Source organism: Gopherus flavomarginatus, chromosome 5 (assembly GCF_025201925.1).
Source record: "Gopherus flavomarginatus isolate rGopFla2 chromosome 5, rGopFla2.mat.asm, whole genome shotgun sequence".
NCBI classification, from domain to species: Eukaryota; Metazoa; Chordata; order Testudines; family Testudinidae; genus Gopherus; species Gopherus flavomarginatus.
Genome location: NC_066621.1, coordinates 365,793 through 387,322, shown reverse-complemented (window position 1 = coordinate 387,322; position 21,530 = coordinate 365,793). Strand labels below are relative to the sequence as shown.

The 21,530-nt window shown below is 59.5% G+C and overlaps 1 protein-coding gene and 2 long non-coding RNA genes across 8 annotated transcripts; 1 reads left to right on the top strand and 2 right to left on the bottom strand.

Moving 5' to 3' along the window:
- Positions 1-69: 69 nt before the first annotated feature.
- On the top strand, positions 70-17,141 carry LOC127050804 (hemicentin-2-like). 3 transcript variants are annotated; one of them, XM_050952350.1, is made up of 9 exons: positions 70-323; positions 1,792-1,899; positions 3,362-3,691; positions 4,085-4,384; positions 7,332-7,622; positions 9,849-9,953; positions 10,161-10,505; positions 12,520-12,864; positions 16,615-17,141. In XM_050952350.1, the coding sequence occupies exons 2-9, from the start codon at positions 1,845-1,847 to the stop codon at positions 16,650-16,652; spliced, it is 1,809 nt and encodes a 602-aa protein (XP_050808307.1). In that variant the 5' UTR covers positions 70-323; positions 1,792-1,844; the 3' UTR covers positions 16,653-17,141. The 3 variants fall into 3 exon arrangements, with proteins under 3 accessions (XP_050808307.1, XP_050808308.1, XP_050808309.1); XM_050952351.1 differs by lacking the exon at positions 1,792-1,899; XM_050952352.1 differs by lacking the exon at positions 3,362-3,691.
- LOC127050864 (uncharacterized) lies at positions 4,465-7,324 on the bottom strand. Of its 4 annotated transcripts, none has more exons than XR_007774310.1 (4): positions 6,884-7,324; positions 6,004-6,796; positions 4,712-4,799; positions 4,465-4,631 (listed from the first exon to the last, which is right to left on the bottom strand). It is a non-coding gene; the product is annotated as an uncharacterized LOC127050864 (long non-coding RNA). The 4 variants fall into 4 exon arrangements; XR_007774311.1 differs by having other exon boundaries at positions 4,465-4,625; XR_007774309.1 differs by having other exon boundaries at positions 4,465-4,799; positions 6,004-6,781; positions 6,869-7,324.
- On the bottom strand, positions 5,148-5,950 carry LOC127050871 (uncharacterized). The gene is made up of 3 exons (XR_007774332.1): positions 5,718-5,950; positions 5,457-5,505; positions 5,148-5,355 (listed from the first exon to the last, which is right to left on the bottom strand). It is a non-coding gene; the product is annotated as an uncharacterized LOC127050871 (long non-coding RNA).
- Positions 17,142-21,530: the final 4,389 nt, after the last annotated feature.

Genomic DNA, 21,530 nt, shown 5'->3' with positions numbered 1-21,530 from the left:
GCCTGAGTTGGAGGGAGGGAGAGGGACCATTCAAAGGACGTGCTGGGCACATCGAGCAGGGGGTGAAATTCAGTTCACAAATGGTGGGAATTTGGCAAAGATCTGCAGGAGCCCTGAGCATGTCTATCACGTGGAGCCCAGTCCCGTGTGTCTGTCTCCAGCCGCCTGTCGTCTCTCCTCGTGCTGAGACTGTACGTGTCTCAGGGTAGGGACGTCTCGTGCATCCCCTGGCACGACAAGGCCCTGATCCCGGCTGGGGATCCTGGGGCGCCACTGCGAGGCAAAGAACAAATAATGAAAGTAGCAGGAAGCCGGGTGTGCGGGTGAGTAGGGTGCTGTAATGCACCCCCCCCCGGGGACCGGTTGCACTGCTGGAAAGCAAAACGAACAGGACTTCCCTTTATCCGTTACAGCTCTCCCACTAGCAGTGGAGTTCGGGCTGGGCCTGGGGCCTGGTCAGAACTGGGCCATGGTTTTCTGTAGCGGCTTCTTGACCAAAACGACAATTTTTCACCAAATTTAAATTTTCCAGTTTATCATTTTAAAAATGGTCAAACTTCCTGTTTTCAACAAAAACCTTTGATTTCTGAGAAGAGAAGAAACTCCCGCAGCAGGGCAGGTTCCCACTGGGGGATGAAAAGCCAGGAAAGTTTTGCAGGAAATTCAAAACAAATTAATTGCCCGTGAGAAGTGTGGGGCATTTTCTGTCCCTCTCTGCTGAGGGGTGCGCGGCTGGCCGGGGGAACTGGGGCGGCTCCTGGCTCTGACACCCCCAGGCCCTTGAACAAATCCCAGGTGGGCAGGTTTCCAGGTGGGGCAGCGGCGCTGCCAAAACCCACGCCACCACTCAATGGGCTGAGCTCAGAGCCCCTGGGGGCCGGGATCCGGCCAGCGCTGAGCCATCACCCACCTGCAGGCCAGGCCTGAACCGAGCCAGACCCCAGAGCAGAGAGAAACTCGCTGGGCCAAGACATCCCGTAGGGAGCTGGGACAGCGAACACCAGCCTGCAACATATGGGTGACAGGTGGGAGCTGTCCTACGTACTGGCAATGGGGCACGGGTCCCCCAGCCTGGAGCTCCCCACCCTTCCCCCAGAGGGATTCCCCAGCCCCCAGCCCGGGGCTCCTCACCCTTCCCCTGTAGGATCCCTCCAGCCTGCGGCTCCCCTGGAGGGATCCCCCCAGCTCCCAGACCCCCAGCTCCCAGCCTGGGGCTCCCCACCCTTCCCCTGGAGGGATCCCCCCAGCCCGGGGCTCCCCCGGAGGGATCCCCCAAACCCCAGGGTTCCCGGGCCCTCCCCAGAGGGATCCCCCCAGCTCCCAGCCTGGAGCTCCCCACCCTTCCCCCAGAGGGATCCCCCCAGCTCCCAGCCCCCCAGCCCCAGGGCTCCCGGACCCTCCCTGGAGGGATCCCCCCAGCTCCCAGCCCCAGCTCCCAGTCTGGGGCTCCCCACTCTTCCCCCGGTGGGATCCCCCCAGCTCCCAGCTCCCCAGAACCCAGGGTTCCCGGACCCTCACCTGTGGGATCCCCCCAGCTCCAGCCCCCCAGCCTGGGGCTCCCCACCCTTCCCCGGAGGGATCCCCCAGCTCACAGGGCTCCCGGACCCTCCCCCAGCGTACAATCCCCCCCATTGCTCCTGTCTCCCGCCCCCCGCGACGGGTCCGCCCCTGGGTCCCTGCCGGGGTCTCGGCGTGCTGGGGCGGTGGGTCCGTGGCGCTCGGAGCCCCGAGCTGTGGGTCCCGCCCAGCCCCGCTTCCTGCCCTTATCTCGCCCTCCGCTGCCCGCTGCAGAAGCGAAAGTAACCGGGGCTGAGGCCGGGGCCGGGGCCGCACCGCACCGCACGATGCCCCTCGCCGTGGCGCCCGGCCTCCTCCTGCTGCTGCTGGCGAGCGGGACACGTGAGTAGCCGCCGGGGCTGCCCCCTGCTCCCCGGCCCCAGACCTGCCCCAGAGGGACGGCGTGGGTAGGAAACCCAGCCCCGGTGCGGGGCCAGCCCGGGCGGTGCCTTGGCAGGATGGGGGGTCCGGGCTGGGCGCAGGGTCCCGCGGGGGCTGGGGGTGTCTCCGAGCCGGAGGGGCTGGTGGGTGAAAGTGGGGAGCTGGGAGCCCGAACTCCTGGGTTCTTTCCCTAGCTCGGGGAGGGGAGTGGGGGCTGGTAGGTTAGAGCAGGGGGGGCTGGGAGCCAGGACTCCTGGGTTCTCTGCCCGGCTCGGGGAGGGGAGGGCTGGGAGCCAGGACTCCTGGGTTCTCTTCCGGCTCTGGGAGGGGAGGGGAGGGTTGGGAGCCAGGACTCCTGGGTTCTCTCCCGGCTGTGGGAGGCGAGTGAGGCTGGTGGTTAGAGCAGGGGGCTGGGAGCCTGGGTTCATCTCAGGTCTGGGAGGGGAGTGGGGTCTAGGGGGTGGATTGGGAGCCAGGATTCCTGGGTTCTCTCCCTGGCTCAGGGAGGGCAGTGGGGGGTTGTGGGTTGGAGTGGGGGCTAGGAGCCAGGACTCCTGGGTTCTGTCTCACACTGGCACACCCCATGGCCAGGCCCCACTGCAAACCCATGTCGCACTTCCTCTGGGCCGGTCCTGTCCCCCAGTCCCCTCGCACCCATCACCTGCAACCTGCCCTGGGGTTCTGGGGCTAATCATCCCCCCCCCCCCCGGGACCTGCTCAGCGCTGACGCCAGGGCCCTGCGGCGTCCACTGTGGGGCTGGCAAGGGGGATGTCATGGCCACAGAATTGGTTAATGCTGCTGGGGGGTGCATGGACCCCCCACCAAGTCAGCCTGGAGAGTTGCCCGATTAGCAGGAAGGCAGGTCAGGCGGGTGGGGGTGGCGCTACTGTGGGGGTCAGACACAGGGCAGGGGTCCTGCTCCTCACCCCAGCATGGGAAGAGCTGGGGCCGGGTGGCCCCTGAGGGGAACATGGGGGGCTGGGGCCGGGGGCTGGGGCAGCGACCAGAGGGGGTTGGTAGGGAACCATGTCACGGCCGCACCACAAGCTGCATAAACAGGAAGTGCGTCGCTTCCTCTGCCTGAGGCTTGGTGTCACCTGCCCCGGCGGGAACCCGGCGCCCGGCCCATGTGGGACACGAGGCTGCCAGGCCTCAGCCTGGAGAACCCCCGCCCCCGCCCCAGCACTGACTGGCCCTTGCAGAGAGGATGTGATGTGGGCTCCCATGGTGCTGGGGGAAGGTGGGGGGCTCAGTCTGGAGGCACAGGGGGTTGATGGGGCCAAGGGCACAGGGCAGGTGGGGGGCAGGGACCAGGGGCTCAGGCTGGAGGCACATAGGGGTGGGGGCTGGAAGGGAGCTCAGTCTCTGGGGGGTGGGGTCTCCCCCCAGGAGGTGAGTAACCCTGTCTGTCTGTCTGTGCAGGGGGAGCCCTGGTGGTCTCTGTCCCCACCTCTCCGGTGCGGGCCCAGCCGGGCTCCGACCTGCTCCTGGGCTGTCACTTCTCTGTGGGGGGGGCTGTGGACATGGACGCCCTGGTGGTGCAGTGGAAGCTGGGGGGCCGCCCGGTGGCCGAGTTCGGTGAGGTCCAGTCGTACTTCAGGACTGGGGCCAGCCTGTCCCTGGAGGGGCTGCGGGTCGGCAACGCCTCCCTGCTCCTCCCGCGGGTGGGGGGCACCGACGCTGGGCTCTACACCTGCTCCATCATCCACTCCCCGAGCCGGGAGAGTCGGCAGGTGGAGCTGCGTGTGGAAGGTAACTGCAGGATGGGCTGGTTGGGGGGCAGGGGCCCAGGGCAGCGCCCAGAGGGGCTGTGGCTCCAGGGTTGGGTCTGGAGCCGCCTTCTGGCCCCAGCACCTCTGGATAGATCCGTGTTGGGAGCTCCTGGCCATGTGGCGATCAATGGGGGGAGGGTCCCAGCTGCATTCGGGGGTCACCCCGGCTAAGCCACCTCCCCAGCAGGGCAGTGCCTGTCTCTGCCCCATGGCCTGGCCAAGTCTCCGTGGGCAGCACTGTGGTGGGGTGGATGAAGGCCTTGGGGGGTGAGGTGATGAGGGGAATATGGGGTGGGGGACGGAGGAGGGTGGATGAGGACAGTGTGGGGCAGATGATGGGGTCTGGGCCCCACTGACTCCTCCTTCCCCCCAGCCCCGCCCCGTGTCTCAGTGAGCGGCACTGTGGTGAGGGCCGGTGAGCACAGCACCGTGACCTGCAGCGTGAACAGCTTCTACCCCGAGAGCGTGAACGTCACATGGCTGCGGGACAAGCAGGTCGTGGGGGGCCCCGAGACACCCCTCGCCCAGCCGGGCCCTGATGGCCTGTACAGTGCGACCAGCCTCCTCCAGCTTGTGCCCAGCATCTCCCACGCCGACGCCAACTACTCCTGCCGTGTGCAGCACATCACCCTGGGGGCGCCGATCCAGGAGCCCTTCCGGCTCAGCGTGTTGTGTGAGTCACCCCACTTCTCTACACGCCTCTGCAGCACCCCCCACTGCCAGAACCCCACCCCCACTGCACCTCATTCCCCCACAGCACCCCCACTTCTCTACACGCCTCTGCAGCACCCCCCACTGCCAGAACTCCACCCCCACTGCACCCCGTTCCTCTCACAGAACCCCATCCTCCCCACAGCACCCCCACTTCTCTACATGCCTCTGCAGCACCCCCCACTGCCAGAACCCCACCCCCACTGCACCTCATTCCCCCCACAGCACCCCCACTTCTCTACACACCTCTGCAGCATCCCCCACTGCCAGAACCCCAACCCCACTGCACCCCATTCCTCCCACAGAACCCCATCCTCCCCACAGCACCCCCACTTCTCTACACGCCTCCACAGCATCCCCCACTGCCAGAACCCCACCTCCACTGCGACCCGTTCCCCCCACAGAACCCCATCCTCCCCACAGCACCCCCACTTCTCTACACACCTCCACAGCATCCCCCACTGCCAGAACCCCACCCCCACTGCGACCCATTCCCCCCACAGAACCCCATCCTCCCCACAGCATCCCCGCTTCTCTACACACCTCTGCAGCATCCCTGCCCATCCCCCACCAGAGCCGCACCCCCACTGCACCCCATTCCTCCCACAGAACCCATCCTCCCCACAGCACCCCCACTTTTCTACATGCTCCCGCAGCACCCCCCACTGCCAGAACCCCACCCCCCACTGCACCCCATTCCCCCCACAGAATCCCATCCTCCCCACAGCACCCCCACTTTTCTACATGCTCCCGCAGCACCTCCCACTGCCAGAACCCCACCCCCACTGCACCCCATTACTCCCACAGAACCCCATCCTCCCCACAGCACCCCCACTTCTCTACACACCTCCACAGCATCCCTCGCTGCCAGAACCACACCCCCACTGCACCCCATTCCTCCCACAGAACTCCATCCTCCCCACAGCACCCCCACTTCTCTACATGCCTCTGCAGCACCCCCCACTGTCAGAACCCCATCCCGCACTGCACCCCATTCCCCCCACAGAACCCCATCCTCCCTACAGCACCACCACTTCTCTACACACCTCTGCAGCACCCCCCAATGCCAGAACCCCACCCTCACTGTGACCCATTCCCCCCCACAGAACCCCATCCTCCCCACAGCACCCTCACTTCTCTACACGCCTCCGCAGCATCCCTACTGCCAGAACCCCATCCCCCACTGCACCCTATTCTCCCCACAGAACCCCATCCTCCCCATAGCACCCCCACTTCTCTACACACCTCTGCAGCACCCCTGCCCAGCCCCCACCAGTGCCCCACCCCCACTGCACCCCATTCCTCCCACAGAACCCCATCCTCCCCACAGCACCCCCACTTTTCTATATGCCTCTGCAGCACTCCCCACTGCCAGAACCCCACCCCCACTGCACCCCATTCCTCCCACAGAACCCCATCCTCCCCACAGCACCCCCACTTCTCTACATGCCTCCACAGCATCCCTCACTGCCAGAACCCCACCCCCACTGCACCCCATTCCCCCCACAGAACCCCATCCTCCCCACAGCACCCCCACTTCTCTACGTGCCTCCACAGCATCCCTCACTGCCAGAACCCCACCCCCACTGCACCCCATTCCCCCCACAGAACCCCATCCTCCCCTAAGTTCCCCTAGCCTAGCTGACAGCTGAGCCAGAGGAACCAGTGGCTGGACAGGATGTTTCAAGAGGACGGGGGAAGTGTTTCCTTCGTTCAGTTCATTGAGCTCTGTGCGGGAGTGAGAAGATCGAGCAGTCGCCCAGGGTAGTGAGTGTTGGAGAAGGAATGAATTAGCTGATGTTTATTTCTTTTTGAGACTTTGTCTTTTTGCGTGAGCGGGATAATCAGACTGGGTTTTCTTTTCTGTACTAAGGCTTTTGCCCAGGGGAACATCCTCTGTGTTTGGAATCTGTTGTCTGTGAGAGTAGCTTGTAGGCTAATCCCTCAGAGGTATTTCTATTACCCCTTTTCCTTAATTACAAGTCTTCTTTGTAAGAACCTGATTGATTTTTCCCTTGTTTTGAGATCCAAGGGGTTTGCATCAGTGTTCACCAGGAATTGGTGGAGAAGTCTCTCCAGGGTATCCAGGGAAGGGTTATAGTACTTGGGAGGGAGAGATTTGGGGGAGGGGGAGAGACAGAGTTTCCCAAATGACTCAGAAACAGCTGTTTGAAACGATTTGGGTGGTGGCAGCAACTAGATCTAAGCTGGTAGTTAAGCTTAGGGGTTCTCATGCAGGTCCCCACATCTGTAGCCTAAAGTTCAGAGGTGGAGGTGAAACCTATGACAACCCCACATAACTCTTGTCTCCTCACAGCATTCCCCATCTCCCCTGCAGTGCCCCATCCTCCCCACAGCACTGCCCACCCCCCCACTACACCCCCACCTCCCCACAGCACCCCAACCCATACTCTAACCGTGCAGTACCCTCATGCCCCGACAGCACTGCCCAGCCCCCCACTACACCCCCATCTCCCCACAGCACCCCAACCCATACTCTAACCGTGCAGTACCCTCATGCCCCGACAGCACTGCCCACCCCCCCACTACACCCCCATCTCCCCACAGCACCCCAACCCATACTCTAACCGTGCAGTACCCTCATGCCCCGACAGCACTGCCCACCCCCCCACTACACCCCCATCTCCCCACAGCACCCCAACCCATACTCTAACCGTGCAGTACCCTCATGCCCCGACAGCACTGCCCAGCCCCTGCCAGAGCCCCGTCCTCTGTACAGCTCCCCATTCCCACGCAGTGCCCCCTTGCTGAGCTTCTGGTGCCCCTGGGGCCTCCTTCCTTCTGCCTGACCCCCCTGGGTGTCTGTTCCCCTGCTCTTACCTAGAGGGCCGCCCCATGACAGTCCCTCTGGGAGCTCAACTCCCTGACCTTGTCTCCCTGCCTGGCAGCCCAGCCACGACTGACCCTGCTGCAGCCCTTGGTGACGCTGGAGGGGCAGGTCACTCTGCAGTGCCTGGTGAGCGGCTACCACCCCCCCGACATCACGGTGCAATGGCTGCGGGATGGGGACCCCCTGGTCACCATGGAGTCGTCCCCCACAAAGGAAACAGACGGGTCCTTCGCCTTCCGCAGCAGCTACATCCTCAACCACCCAGAGAGCAACGCCCAGGCCAACTTTGCCTGCCGCGTGCAGCACTCGGCGCTGAGCACCCCGCTGGAGAGCACAGCCACCTGGACAGGTCAGTGTGATGGGCTGGAAGCCAGAAGTGGGGAGTGGTCTTACCCTCCTCCCAGCCCAGCCAGCCTCAGCATCGGTCCCCTCCGTGCTGCCCCCTTCCCTGGCATTACCCCTCCCAGCTCCCCTAACTGCATTAAAATTACCAGCCTTCACTTTCATCTTCTCCTGCTAGTGCCAGGACCTCAGGAGGTATCTAGTCCCACCCCTGCTCGAAGCAGGGCCAATCCCCAGCTAAATCATCCCAGCCAGGGCTTTGTCAAGCCAGACCTTAAAAACCTCTAGGGAAGGAGATTCCACCACCTCCCTAGGGAACCCATTCCCGTGCTTCACCACCCTCCTAGTGAAATAGTGTTTCCTAATATCCAACCGAGACTTTCCCCACTGCATCTTGAGACCATTGCTCCTTGTTCTGTCATCTGCCACCACTGAGAACAGTCTAGATCCATCCTCTTTGGAACCCCCTTTAGGTAGTTGAAAGCAGCGATCAAATCCCCCCTCGTTCTTCTCTTCTGCAGACTAAACAATCCCAGTTCCCTCAGCCTCTCCTCATAAGTTATGTGCTCCAGCCCCCTGATCATTTTTGTTGCCCTCCGCTGGACTCTTTCCAATTTCTCCACGTCCTTCTTGTAGTGTGAGGCCCAAAACTGGACACGGTACTCCAGATGAGGCCTCACCAATGTCGAATAGAGGGGAATGATCAGGTCCCTCGATCTGCTGGCAATGCCCCTATTTCCTTCTTGGCAATAAGGGCACACTGTTGACTCATATCCAGCTTCTCATCCACTGTAACCCCCAGGTCCTTTTCTGCAGAACTGCTGCCCAGCCACTCGGTCTGTAGCCTGTAGCGGTGCATGGGATTCTTCCATCCTAACTGCAGGACTCTGCACTTGTCCTTGTTGAACCTCATTAGGTTTCTTTTGGCCCAATCCTCTAATTTGTCTAGGTCTCTCTGTATCCTACCCCTGCCCTCCAGTGTATCTACTACTCCTCCCAGTTTAGTGTCCTCTGCAAACTTGCTGAGGGTGCAGTCCACGCCATCCTGCTGATCATTAATGAAGATATTGAACAAAACCGGCCCCAGGACTGACCCTTGGGGCACTCTGCTTGATACCAGCTGCCAACTAGACATGGAGCCATTGATCACTACCCGTTGAGCCCGACGATCTAGCCAGATTTCTGTCTACCTGTGATGGAGTAGGGAGTGGGGAGGATTGACCTGGGGATGTTGTGTGAGAGTTGTACTGGTACTGTCTGTATTGGGGGATGGGATATCAGAGTGTGACTTCACTTGAGGGACAATATCTGAGCTTGTAACTTGAGCCCAGGACGGGGGTTGGAGCCAGCTGACACCATCTGCCTGGGAAACTGGACAAAGGCTGGAGAAGAAGCTGGGGTGTGTGGCTGGAGGAGAGAGCTGGAGGGGGTTTGAGTTTGGAGTTGGCTGGGGAAACAGAGGGAGGCCTGGGGCCGGGGTCCAAGCTCCCTGCCCCCCAAGATGGACCTGACTGAGGGGTCCCGTTCTCTATCCCTACAAGCCCTGCTTGAGACTGTGTCCTGTCATCTAATAAACCTTCTGGCTTACTGGCTGGCTGAGAGTCCTGGTGAATCACAGGGAGCCGGGGGGTGCAGGGCCCTGACCCCCACACTCTGTGACGCCACCTTATAGTCCAATCATCCAGCCCAGACTTCTTTAACTTGCCGGCATGAGTATTGTGGGAGATCTTATCAAAAGCTTTGCTAAAGTCAAGGAATAACCCGTCCACTGCTTTCCCCTCCTCCACAGACCCAGCTATCTCCCCATAGAAGGCAATTCGGTTAGTCAGGCACGACTTGCCTTGGTGAATCCAGGCTGACTGTTCCTGATCACTTTCCTCTCCTCTAAGTGCTTCAGAATTGATTCCTTGAGGACCTGTCCCATGGTTTTGTCTGTAGTTCCCCGGGTTCTGTCTCTTCCCTGTCTGCAAAGAGCAGCCGAGAGCAAGGTGGGTGAGTGGGGCCCATTGCTGCAGGGAGTGGCTGGCTCCGTCGATCGCTGCCATGTGGGGACTTGGCCAAGGGGAGCTGCCGGCTTCCTTGGTCTCTGTTTTGGGAGCTCGTGCGGTATCTTGGATTGCCAACACTGAACCAGTTCCACGCCACAGCCTCCTGGCAGGATCCTGGATTGTGTTTAATTGCTCTGGGCGTGGGGCCAGGAGCGGAGCAGTAACGCTGTCTCTCTCCCCGGCAGTGCCCACGTGCACCAAGACGTGTTTACGGGTCATTGGACTGATCCTGCTGGTCTTGCTGCTGCTGCTTGCCACGTGGATCGTGTACCAGTGCTGCAACATCAGCAGTAAGTGGGCCTGGACCCCACCCTGAGGGGTTACCCCTCCCCCCCAGCTTCACATTCTCCCTCCACCTCGACCTCCTCCCTCTGACTCAGCTGCCCCCCCACAACCCCCTCCCTCCAGCTCACATCCTTCCCCCTCCCCCACACTGCCCCCTTTCCCCCAGCCCCACAGCTGCCCCCACCCATCCTGACGCTATCATCTCCCCGCAGTTTCCCAGATCCATGTCCGGGAGTGTTTTCCGGAGGGCAGTGTCACCATGCTGCTCTGCGAGGCAGAGGGGAGGCTCCGCGACACTGACAGCCTGACCTGGAGGAGCCTGCGCCTGGGGAAGGAGCTGGGCTCTGGGCAGCCCGGGGAGCTGAGCGCACTGATGCCGAAGCCGGAGCAGCACCATGTGGTGACGTGGCGGCACCGCCTTGGGCTGGGCAGGCAGCGGCTCACGTCAGTCCTCACCATCCAGTCCCCACGTGACAAAGAATCTTTCAGCTGCACGTTCCGGCTGGGTGCAAGGGACATGCAGCAGACACAGATCACAATCCCCGGCGTGGCGGCGGGTGAGTGGGACAGGGACTAGGGGAAGGGGCTGGGGAGATGGCAGATCAGCGCTGTGGGGTGCGGGGTTGCAGGGACATGCGTGGATTGGGATGCCATGGGGAGACAAAGAGATGTGGGACATAGGGGGCACAGGATGCAGGGGGAGAGGAAGAGCGTTCTGTGGGATATGGGGTGCAGTGGGTGTCACGGAGTCCCCGGGTGATGCTCTGGAACTGCTCCCCACAAAGCCAGGCAGGACTCTGGGGAGCCTCCTCTCCCTTGGAGCAGACTGTCTGCAGGGCAAGAAGCTCACACGGCTTCACCTCCTGGGTCTCTCCTTGGAGCATTCAGCATCCTCTGCCTCTCCGTGCGCTTCCCACAGCGAGCCCGCCCCAGCGGGGTCCTGGGGGGCCACGGGGTCCTGCCCCCAACTTTGCAGTCAGACAGCTGGGTAAACAGCAGGTTTATTAGGGGACAGGAACACGGCGTAGGGCAGAGCTCGTTAGCACAGAAATCAGGGACTTTCAGCCAAGTCCAGCTTGGGGAGAGGGGAGCCCAGAGCCATGGCTCTGCCCTCCCCCAGCATCCCAAGCCAGCCAGACCGACTCGGTTCCAGCTGCCTGGCCCCTTCTCTACCCATTGCTCCTCTTCTGGCCTGGTCACATCCCCCTCCTGGGTCTCTGGTTACGAAGGGGCGGTCACAGCATCCATGTGTTCCCTGCACCCCTCTTCCTGGGACCCCCAGTGACTCTTAGCCAGCCAGTAAAACAGAAGGTTTATTGGACAACAGGAACACAGGTTACAGCAGGGCTTGCAGGCACAGTCAGGACCCCTCCACCGAGTCCTTCTGGGCTTTCAAGGTGCTTGGATCCTAGCTAGGATCCCCTGAATTCCGCCCATCCAGCCCCAAGCCCAAACTCAAACTGCTTCCCTCCTGCCACCCCCTTCCTTTGTCCCCTTCCCGGGCAAAGGTGTTGACCTTTCCCCTCCTTTACCTAGCTCAGGTTACAGGCCCTGGCATCGTCCATCCCTTAAAGTCCTCCCCTGCTCTCCCACTCCCCACACAGACAGTCCCTACAGCATCACAGGGGGCCAGGCTAGCGCCAAGTGTGCCCCATGGGCCAGTCAGGGCCATACTCTGGTGACTGTCCTGAGCTCACGCGGCTATTTTTAGCACCAGCGTGTCTGTCTGTCCCCGCTGGGAATGACCCTTGTGGCTGCTGTGTGGACGTGCCCGGCCAAACACGGGCACGCTGCCAACGGCACACTCACCTCCCTGCTGATACACCCCCAAGCTGTCCCCGTGAGCTCTTGCTCCCCCGGTGCACACGGCCCTCCAGGTCCTAGCCTGTGTGCAGCTCAACGCGGAGCGTGATGAGATTGTCAGCACCTTCGGCAGCAGTCCTGCTCTGTCAGCGGGGCTGGGAGCTTTTCACACCAGGCCAGAGATTTGTTTGTTCTGGTTCATTCTTCCCCAGCTCAAACGGCTGCAGGGATCCTGCCCAGACTTTACACGAGTCACTTCAGGGGACAAACCTCATGAGAACTTTAGCAAAGGTGTAGAATGAAAACCTCTGTGCAACTGTAAATACAGTGTGTGCCAGCAAGGCCCACAGCAGCCTGGGGCAGGCGATAGGGCAGGGAGGTTGCCCCTTTCCCCCAAGGAGTGAAAGAGTCCCCGGCATTTAAGAAGCAGCTGATGGTCCCTTCCACAGAGTGGGTTGCAGAGCTAGAGTCACCTGTCAGCACCTCCCGTGGCCTACGGACTCCCATGGAGAAACACAGCAGGGAGCTGCAGGTAGCAGGTCAGTTTGCAAGGCCCTTTTCCAAACAGCTCAGCTCCCATTTTAGGCACAGCAATGCCCCTGAAGTTGTGTGTATTGCAGGCTCATTCAGGGGAGCTCTTGCTGGGTGGGGGGAGGGCCTGGCAGAGGCTGGTGGGGACATGGGGCTAGGTCAGACCAGATGGTGACGGGGGGCATGTGTCAGATCTCAGGTGCTGTATCTATGACATGCAATTTCCACACATTTTAGTGCCACAAGCTCCAGTTCTGGGTGAGATCTCCCGGCTACAGGTCCTGGCCCCCGGGGAGCCGGTTACACTGAGCTGCCAAATATCCAGGTTCTACCCCAAGGAGCTGAGCGTGACCTGGCACCGACGGGGAAGGGGAGAGCCGGCGTTCAGGAGCTTAGACAACCTGCACACACACAAGATTGACACCCCAGACCCCATAGACAGGAAATCCTACAGTGTGACATCCCAGCTCCGCTTCACCCCCATGGTGCCCGAGGACGAGGGGGCAGAGTACCGCTGTTACGTGGAACATGAAACCCTAAAGACGGCTGAAGAAAAATCCACTGGGCCGCTGGAGCTGCGAGGTACGAGCGAGTGGGATCAGGCAGCGCCGCGGTGATGCTTGGGTTGTTGTGGCTAAGGAGGTCTCTGCCCTCAGGCACTTGGAGCATCCAAAGGAAGCGTCGCTTTGGGCTGAGCCTCCGCCGGCCAGTTCCCAGCATGTGGGGTGGTTCCTGGCTCATTTGGGGACTTGCCCATTGGCTGCTCGCAGGTTCCCCCAGCGCTGAGGAAAGAGGGTGTCAGGTCTGGAGAGAATTGATGGGCGGGTTTAAACCGGGTTCAGTTTTCCATTTAAAGCAGGGACTCACCCTCATGGTTTCACGGAAGGAGAACAGTGTATCCTCCAACTCCTAGCCCAGGGTCTGAGGGCAAAGGAGGAATTGTCTAGGGAATTTCAGCGACATCTGGGATCTGGTTCGGGAATGGGAATGGGAATGGGACCTCTGAGAAGGGTCTGCCTAACGTGTCTGACACTGTTTGCTAATAAGCGCTGGGTCTGTCTCCTTCCCGGGACTGACCCCCGCTGAGAACAGCGGCAGAGGGACAAGTGATGACCTTGAGCGGGAATTAAGCAAAGTGAGTAACGGCTGTTTCCAGTCCTTGCTCTATGGGCACAACTGGCCCTTGCCCGGGAGAGCTGCTGCTCCCACACCGGCCGTGGGACTGACGCCACCTCCGGGGGTTGCAACTGCTCAGCCCTCCGCAGAGACGGGCCCTTTCCCCCCAGCCAGGCCGCCCACAGGAAAGATGGCTGCTGCCCCTTGTTCTTCCAATGGCCCTGAATCTGCCGGCTGCCCTCAGGAAAGATGCCCGACCACATGAAACTGAGGCTGCCCCTACCAAAGATGGCTGCCCTCTCCCATGGTTTCCATACAGCAGTAGCCAGGCTGCCCTCACAGAAAAGCCCCCCACCCCCCCATGCTCCTCGGCTGCAAAACTGGGTGGGAAATTGTGAGGCGACCTCTGTGCCATGAGCCCCAGCTGACGCCTGGGGAGCAGCAGCAGCCGGGGGCCTGGGGCAGAGACGCTCCCAGCTCCGGTGCTGGGGGCTTGTCCGCTCCAAGGGGCTGTGGCAGGCGTAGGGACCAGACACAGCACTAGTGCAAGGCCAGCACCACTGGCTGGAGTTAGGGGGTAAAGACCCACACACTCAGCCCCTGTCTGTGTGGGGAGGGGAGAGCCGGGGGTGTCTTTAGGGGAGGGACAGGATCTAAGCCTGTAACCTGAGCCAGGTGGGGTGCAAGGGGCGCTGTGCTGGGGGTGGGGGGCTCGGCAGGGGGGGCCCCAGTGGGGTACAAGGTGCGCTGTGCTGGGGGTGGGGGCTCAGTGGGGGATGGTCTCCCCAGCACTCAGGGCTGGCCCCAGTGGGGCGCTAGGTGTGATGCAGTAGGGTCTGTCTGTGTGGGGAGGGGAGAGCCGGGGGTGTCTTTAGGGGAGGGACAGGATCTAAGCCTGTAACCTGAGCCAGGTAGCGGGGAGGGGGTCAGCACCTGGGCCCGGGAAGCTGGACAATGGAATCCGCCGGCTGGAGGAGGGGCAGTTCAGTTTCGGTTTGGGGCTGGGTGATGGGAATTCAGGGGATCCTGTGCTGGGATCCAAGCGCCCTGAACCCCGAGAAGGACTCGATTGGGGGGTCCTGGTTGGGCCTCCAGGCTCTGCTGTAACCTGCAATCCTGTTGTCCAATAAACCTTCTGTTTTACTGGCTGGCTGAGAGTCACTAGGGGTCCCAGGAAGAGGGGTGCAGGGCCGGACTCCCCCACACTCCGTGACACCCCCCCAGCAGCATTAGCCTCCCCCACTCAGGGCCAGCGCTTCCATTTAGGCAACCTAGGCGGTCGCCTAGGGCGCCAGGATTTGGGGGGGGGGCAGCATTTTGCCACCCTCTATGGCAATTCGGCGGCGGAGGGTCCTTCCGCGCTCCAGGTCTTTGGCGGCAATTCTGCGGTGGGTCCTTCACTCACTCCAGGACCCGCCGCTGAAGTGCCCCAAAACCGGGAGCGCGGAAGGACCCCCGCCTAAGGCGCCAAAAACCCTGGAGCCGCTCCTGCCCCCACTGTCTGCCTCCAGCATCTCCCGCACCTTCCATATGCCCACATAGCACCACTTCTGACCCCCCCCCTTCCACTCTTCGGTGACTGCGTTAGGCAGAGAAGAGTCCATATGAACTCTAACGTTTGTTTAAAAGACAGGAGGGCTGGTTACATGGGATCCCCCACCCCCACCCCCAGCATGGACCATGCAAAGCCAGGAAGCGCCAAGTTCTGGAGCAGCTCTGAGCCGTCTCCTGACACTCCCACAACACGTGTCCAGGGATAGTGACAGACTCGCACCTCGCAGGGGGTCTCCTGGTGCCTGGAAGGGGTGTGCCCAGCCGCTGGGAAGGGCCATGCCCAGCCCGGATCGACAGACACGCACTCAATCTGCTCCAGCTAGTGCCTGACAATAGCCGTGTGGCCATAGCAGGGGAGTAGGGGGCCAGGCTAGCGCCGAGTGTGCCCCCAGGGGCTGGGCAGGGCCGTACACCAGTGACTGTCCCGAGCTCCTGTGGTCACATGGCTGTTTTTAAGCCCCAGCGCGTCTGCTGTCCCCGCTGGGAATAACCCCTTCCGGCTGCTGTGTAGGGGTCCCGGCCAGATATGGACACACTGCAAATGGCACACTCACCTCCCCGCCAATACGGACACGCTGCCAACGGCACACTCACCTCCCTGCTGATACACCCCTAAGCTGTCCCCGTGAGCTCTTGCTCCCCCGGTGCACACGGCTCTCCGGGTCCTAGCCCGTGTGCAGCTCAACGCGGAGCGTGATGAGATTGTCAGCACCTTCGGCGGCAGTCCTGCTCTGTCAGCGGAGCTGGGAGCTTTTCACACCAAACCAGAGATTTGTTTGTTCTGGTTCATTCTTCCCCAGCTCAAACGGCTGCAGGGATCCTGCCCAGACTTTATACGAGTCACTTCAGGGGACAAACCTCATGAGAACTTTAGCAAAGGTGTAGAATGAAAACCTCTGTGCAACTGTAAATACAGCGTGTGCCAGCATCGCCCACAGCAGCCTGGGGCAGGCGATAGGGCAGGGAGGTCGCCCCTTTCCCCCAAGGGAGGAAGGATTCCCTGGCGTTTAAGGAGCAGTTGCTGATCCCCTCCTCACAGTGGGTAGCAGAGCATTACAAGCACATTATGAGCCATGGGGGATTCCTGGCTCAGTCCTGGTGTTTCCTCGTTCGGTGCCTGGGATTTAATAGTAAAGACGGGACATGGGCATCTCGTGTGAGCTCAGCCCTGTCTGTCCCCACCCGCCTCCTTTTCCAGCGACACCGCAGTCAGTTCTCTGGAGAGACTCGTTAAACTCTCCCCTTTACCAGCCAGCGTGGGACATAGCTCCTCTCTCCACACTCCCTCACCATCAGCGCATGGGGGGCCAGTACCTGACCACACTGGCAGCCTGGTTCTCTGGCCTGGGGTGGGATGAGCTAACGAACAGCTCAGAGGCAGGGGGGCTGTTTCCCCAATACCCAGCCTGGAGCAGTTACATCCAGGTCTGAGCTAGGTGTGTCCCAGGATTGCAGAGGCATGCAGCGGGCTCTGGACCCCCCCTGAACCCGGCACCCACGTGGGTGTGGCCATGGGGTGGTTTCTCCCCATCTCCAGCAGAGTCTGTTCTGTGGATGGCAGGGCCTGGGCAGGGTGGGGAGTTTAGCTAGTGGGGACTGAGTCTGGTGTGTTCACAGGGTCCCCAGGCAGGGGCCTCATTCCCGTTCTGTTCATCCCTCCAGGTTGCCCCCTTCTCGATGGAGACATGGCCATTTTTTGACTCTCCTGCACTCACGCCACGGGCAGTGCTGGGGAGAGAGAGCCAGCTGCAAACCACTCTGAGAGGAGAGAACAAACTGACCCCTAATGATGCTGTGTGATCGACATGTGTCCGTGTATAGCATTGGTGTTGCCACTGTGCTACAACTGCAAGAGAACTTGCACTAAGCATGTCACGTCTGGCACCACTGAGAAAGTTGTGAATTGCTGAGTGTGGATATCTTGCTTATATATGTACGCCTCCCATTCACTGGCCCAGAATGAGGTTGTTTGAGATCGGGGAAGCCTGTTTGTGACCTTTTACACAACTTTAGGGGACTGGGCCTGAGCCTTCTGTGTGTGCTCTGCATTGTGTGTCAGTGTGTTCATCTCAGACCAGGCCACCAGAGAGCGCGACCACACTGTCCCGTTAAGGCGCTTTAAGCTGCTAAGTGTTGACTCAGGCTATGGCTACACAAGAGACTTCAAAGCGCTGCCCCGAGCACTCCTTGGCTCCTGGTAATCCGCCGCCGCGAGGGGAGTCGCTCCGAGTGCCGGGAGCCTGTCTACACTAGCACTTTAAAGCGCTCAGACTTGCTGCGCTCAGGGGAGTGATTTTTCATACCCCTGAGCAGCGCTGGCTCCAGGCACCAGTGCCCCAAGCACGGCTGTCAGGCAGCCTTTGGCAGCATACCTGAGGTCCGTGGTCCCGTGGCTTTGGCAGCAATTCAGTGGCTGGTACGCCGAAGCCACAGGACTGAGGGACCTCCCGCAGGCGTGCCACCGAAAGCCGCCTGACAGCCGTGCTTGGGGCGGCAGAAACACTAGAGCCGCCCGTGCCCCTGAGCCAGCAAGTTAGAGCGCTATCAAATGTGCTTGTAGACAAGGCCTCAGCCCTTGTGTTTGTTCCTGGGGTAACACCCCCAGGCAGTTTACATCCAGTCTAGGCAGCACAACGTGAATGGACTCTTCGAGTTCGATGGCCCATTAAAGGACACTCCCCTAACCCTACAGGGAGCTGGTCCCGCCAGGTGAGCCTTCCTGTGGGTGCCCCAGCCAGAATGTGGGTAATGGCTGCCGCTGAGAGTCAGCAAGGCGTGTGAAGTCATGTGATGTGCTTCTGTGACCCTGGACTCCATCTTGGGCCGGTAATTTTCCACAGACTGTGCCTGTGGGCTGTGTTTGGGACCGTAAAATTCCCAGCACCTGGCACAGGCTATAAAAGACCCAAGACATCTGCAATTGGTCTTCATTTCCTGCTCTGATTCTCCGGATTTATAGCTACAAGGGTCATTTGAACTATGGACTGAGGCCCGTCCAATCTTTTGGAAGTTGGCTACAAGACTTTACAAGCCAGCCATCTAGTCCATCCTGGCTACAGGCCTGATCCAAGAACATCGCCATTATTATAGGCACATGAGCTATTAATCATGTGTAATGCTTGTCGTCTTCTCTCGATGAATAAACCTTTAGATATTAGCTACTAAAGGTCTAGGAGCGGTGTGATTATTGGGTAAGAACTGAGTTACAGTTTGGCCTGGCTCTGTGCCTGATCTCTTGATGGCCCATGTTAGAGTTCGATTTTGCCCAGGGGGAGGCAGCTGCAGGAAGCCGGACGGGCGGCTGGGTGAGCTGGGGGACAAAGGACTGAGGAGGGACCAGGCAGGGTTGTTAAGTGTGGGCTGCTGGAAGATGCAGACTCTCCTGAACTGGGGAAAAAGAGGGGTCAGAGGGCGCTGGGCTGAGGAAGCAGGACCCTGCTGTAACTTTGGGTTCTCTCTTTGCCAAGCAAGCTGTTCTATGCTGTGTCCCAGACAGCTAATAAACCCGACTGCTCTGACCCCGGAAGTTTCAGTTCCTATCAGCCAGAAATTTTCTGTGGTGAATGGAGCCACTGACTTTCCTTGTGAAAGATCCAGTGAGGGTAGCTTTGAGAAGGTCTCAGACAGAGTAAAAGCTTTAAGAAAATTGAGCAGCCCCATAACCAAGTGGCTGGGTTTGGCCAGCTCGTTGGGGAGACAAGGCTGTTGAGAGAGGAATGTCTCCATGCTGATTCTGTAAGTGAAGAGTCTGTGCTGCAGATTCAGAGGGAAGATGGGGCAGCTGAGTCTGCAGAGCAGGACAGCTGGGCAGTTAATCTCTGGAGAATGCAGGGGTTCGCAGGTAAACTCTCATCTCTAGACACTTGGGATATGACTTGTTGTCTGTCAGTGAACTTAACATCTGAAACCCTGAGCCATAAGGATTGAGATCCCCAGTCACTGACTGGAGTCACCCTGAATATGGCTATTGGACTGTAACCTGGGCCTGGAAAAGTGGCAGAACAACCTTTTGCCTTCACGTCAGTTTGGGTACATAGTGTTGACAACTTCCGCTGGCAGCATGGACCATGAGGAAGCAAGGTGAAAACACCGGAGGCAAAATCCTGGGATTCTTTTTCTAAAATTTGTAAAACAGGCAAACTAAAACTGTTCAAATGGAGAAAAACAAACAAACAAAAACCCACCACCTCTGGACTATTTCTAAAAGGACTTTTGGCAACTACAAGCTCATCTCTACTAAGTATCTGAACCTCATAGGCTCATAGACTTTAGGGTCAGAAGGGACCAATATGATCATCTAGTCTGACCCCCTGCACAAGGCAGGCCACAGAACCCCACCCATCCACTTCTATAACAAACCCCTAACCTATGTCTGAATTATTGAAGTCTTCAAATTGTGGTTTGAAGACCTCAAGCTGCAGAGAATCCTCCAGCAAGTGACCCATGCCCCACGCTGCAGAGGAAGGCGAAAAACCTCCATGGCCTCTGCCAATCTGCCCCGGAGGAAAATTCCTTCCCAACCCCAAATATGGTGATCAGCTAAACCCTGAGCATGTGGGCAAGACTCACCAGCCAGCACTCAGGAAAGAATTCTCTGCAGTAACTCAGATCCCATCCCATCCAACATCCCATCACAGACCACTGGGCATACTTATCCGCTGATAATCAAAGATCAATTGCCAAAATTAAGCTATCCCATCACACCATCCCTTCCATAAACGTATCAAGCTTAGTCTTAAAGCCAGATATGTCTTTTGCCCCCACTACTCCCCTTGGAAGGCTGTTCCAGAACTTCACTCCTCTAAGCTCAGGAATTGAATTCAAGTCTGTCTGTATAGTGATCTTTTAACCAACTCTCTCTCTTTTTTCTTTTATAATAAATTTTAGCTTAGTTAATAAGAATTGGCTGTAGCAGGTATTTTGGGTCAGATCTAAGTTATCATTGGACCTGAGTTTGTGGCTGATCCTCTGGGGTTGGAAGAACTTTTTCTTTTCTATGATGAGAGAAGATTTTCAGGAATCATCGTCACATCTGCTGTGTGTGTTTGGCTGGAGGCCTGAGGCTGGGTGCTTGAAGGGAACTGCGGGGTTTGGACTCTGAGGCTACGTCTAGACTACTCGCCGTATCGGCGGGTTAAAATCGATTGCTCGGGGATCGATATATCGCGTCTCATCTAGAGGCGATATATCGATCCCTGAACGCGCTTATATCGATTCCGTAACTCCACCAACCCCAACGGAGCTGCGGAATCGACAGGGGGAGCCGCGGACATCGATCCCGCGCGGTGAGGACGCTGAGTAATTCGATCTTAGATATTCGACTTCAGCTACGTTATTCACATAGCTGAAGTTGCGTGTCTAAGATCGATTTCCCCCCGTAGTGTAGACCAGCCCGGTGTAACCAGTGAGGTGCTAGAGAAGCTGCTTTGGGCTGGTTGGTAAATCTCAGTATTGGAAGATCCACCAGCGTTTGGGGTTTCGCTGCCCCGGTCTGTTTGCAGTTCACCCTGACTGAGTGACCTCAGCTGGCTACCCCCCGGGCAGCACTGTCACAGCTGCGCAAGAAAGCACAAGTTTGGGTTTATCCTCTAGAGTGGGGTGTGCAGTTGAGTACTGGGCAACTTCTTAGCTGACCTCAGCATCTGTGTGTACAAGCTGCAGTTGTGTGTGTCCCCACCTGTGTGTGTGCTGGAGGGGGCTAGAGAGCCTGTCACAGCAGCACAGGGGAAAGAGAGCCCAGGCTGATGGGTCAGGCGAGCTCAGCGGTACCCCAGTTCCAAGTGGCACCCCGGGGGGGAACCTGTCACACCTGGATCCCTGAGATGGAGCGCTACCCTGTCCCATCTCCCAGGCAGCGGCAGTTTGTGGTTCACCTGTGGAACTGGCAGCTGCAGGAGGTGGCTGGCGCCTCCTCACACAACATCACTCAGGATGTAACTGCAGCTGCACTGGCTCAACCCAGTGTCCCAGGCCAGAAACCCCCAGGGGTGGGGGCTGCTTTGTGCCGGCTACCCCCATACCCCGATAACCCTGGGCACTGGATAGGAGGAGGCTGCAGACTCAGGGAGAGCGTGTCTCTGGCTTGGTTAATGGCAGGAGAGGTTTTCTGGGGGCCAGATCCTGCTGGCAGGGCCTGGCTCTGCTGACATCCTGGGTGGGATCAGGGCCCCAGGGGCTGTCGTGCTGGGGGCATTGGTATCAGCTGGGGGTCTCAGCCCAGCTCTGGGACTCAGGATGAATTTCCAGCCCTGGGGCTGGCCCCACACTCCAGCCGTTCCTTACAGAGTGCCCTGCATGGAGCAGCCCCTCCAGAGCCAGAGGCACCTGCCTAGGGGCACAGGGACGGAGCATGGGGCCCATCCAGCTGTGTCCAGCAGAGCCAGCAAAATGGATGCCAACACCCAGCAGCACCCCCAGGGGAAAACAGGAACCTGGGGTGGGGAGGGAAGCAGCAGTGGGAGGAGGGGCAGAGACAGCAGGCGGCTGAGCCAGCCCTTGCTGGGGCCAGGCTGGGAATTATTTCTCTACAGTTTCTACAGCTAAGAATAACATTTATTATTAAGTATTTGCTCCATGTT

Bases quoted from the DNA above. Each gene is read 5' to 3' on its own strand.
- LOC127050804 (XM_050952350.1), top strand. From the start codon at position 1,845: ATGCCCCTCGCCGTGGCGCCCGGCCTCCTCCTGCTGCTGCTGGCGAGC. The intron at 3,692-4,084 runs GTAACTGCAGGA...CCTTCCCCCCAG, and splicing joins GGTGGAGCTGCGTGTGGAAG to CCCCGCCCCGTGTCTCAGTG. The intron at 10,506-12,519 runs GTGAGTGGGACA...CACACATTTTAG, and splicing joins AATCCCCGGCGTGGCGGCGG to TGCCACAAGCTCCAGTTCTG.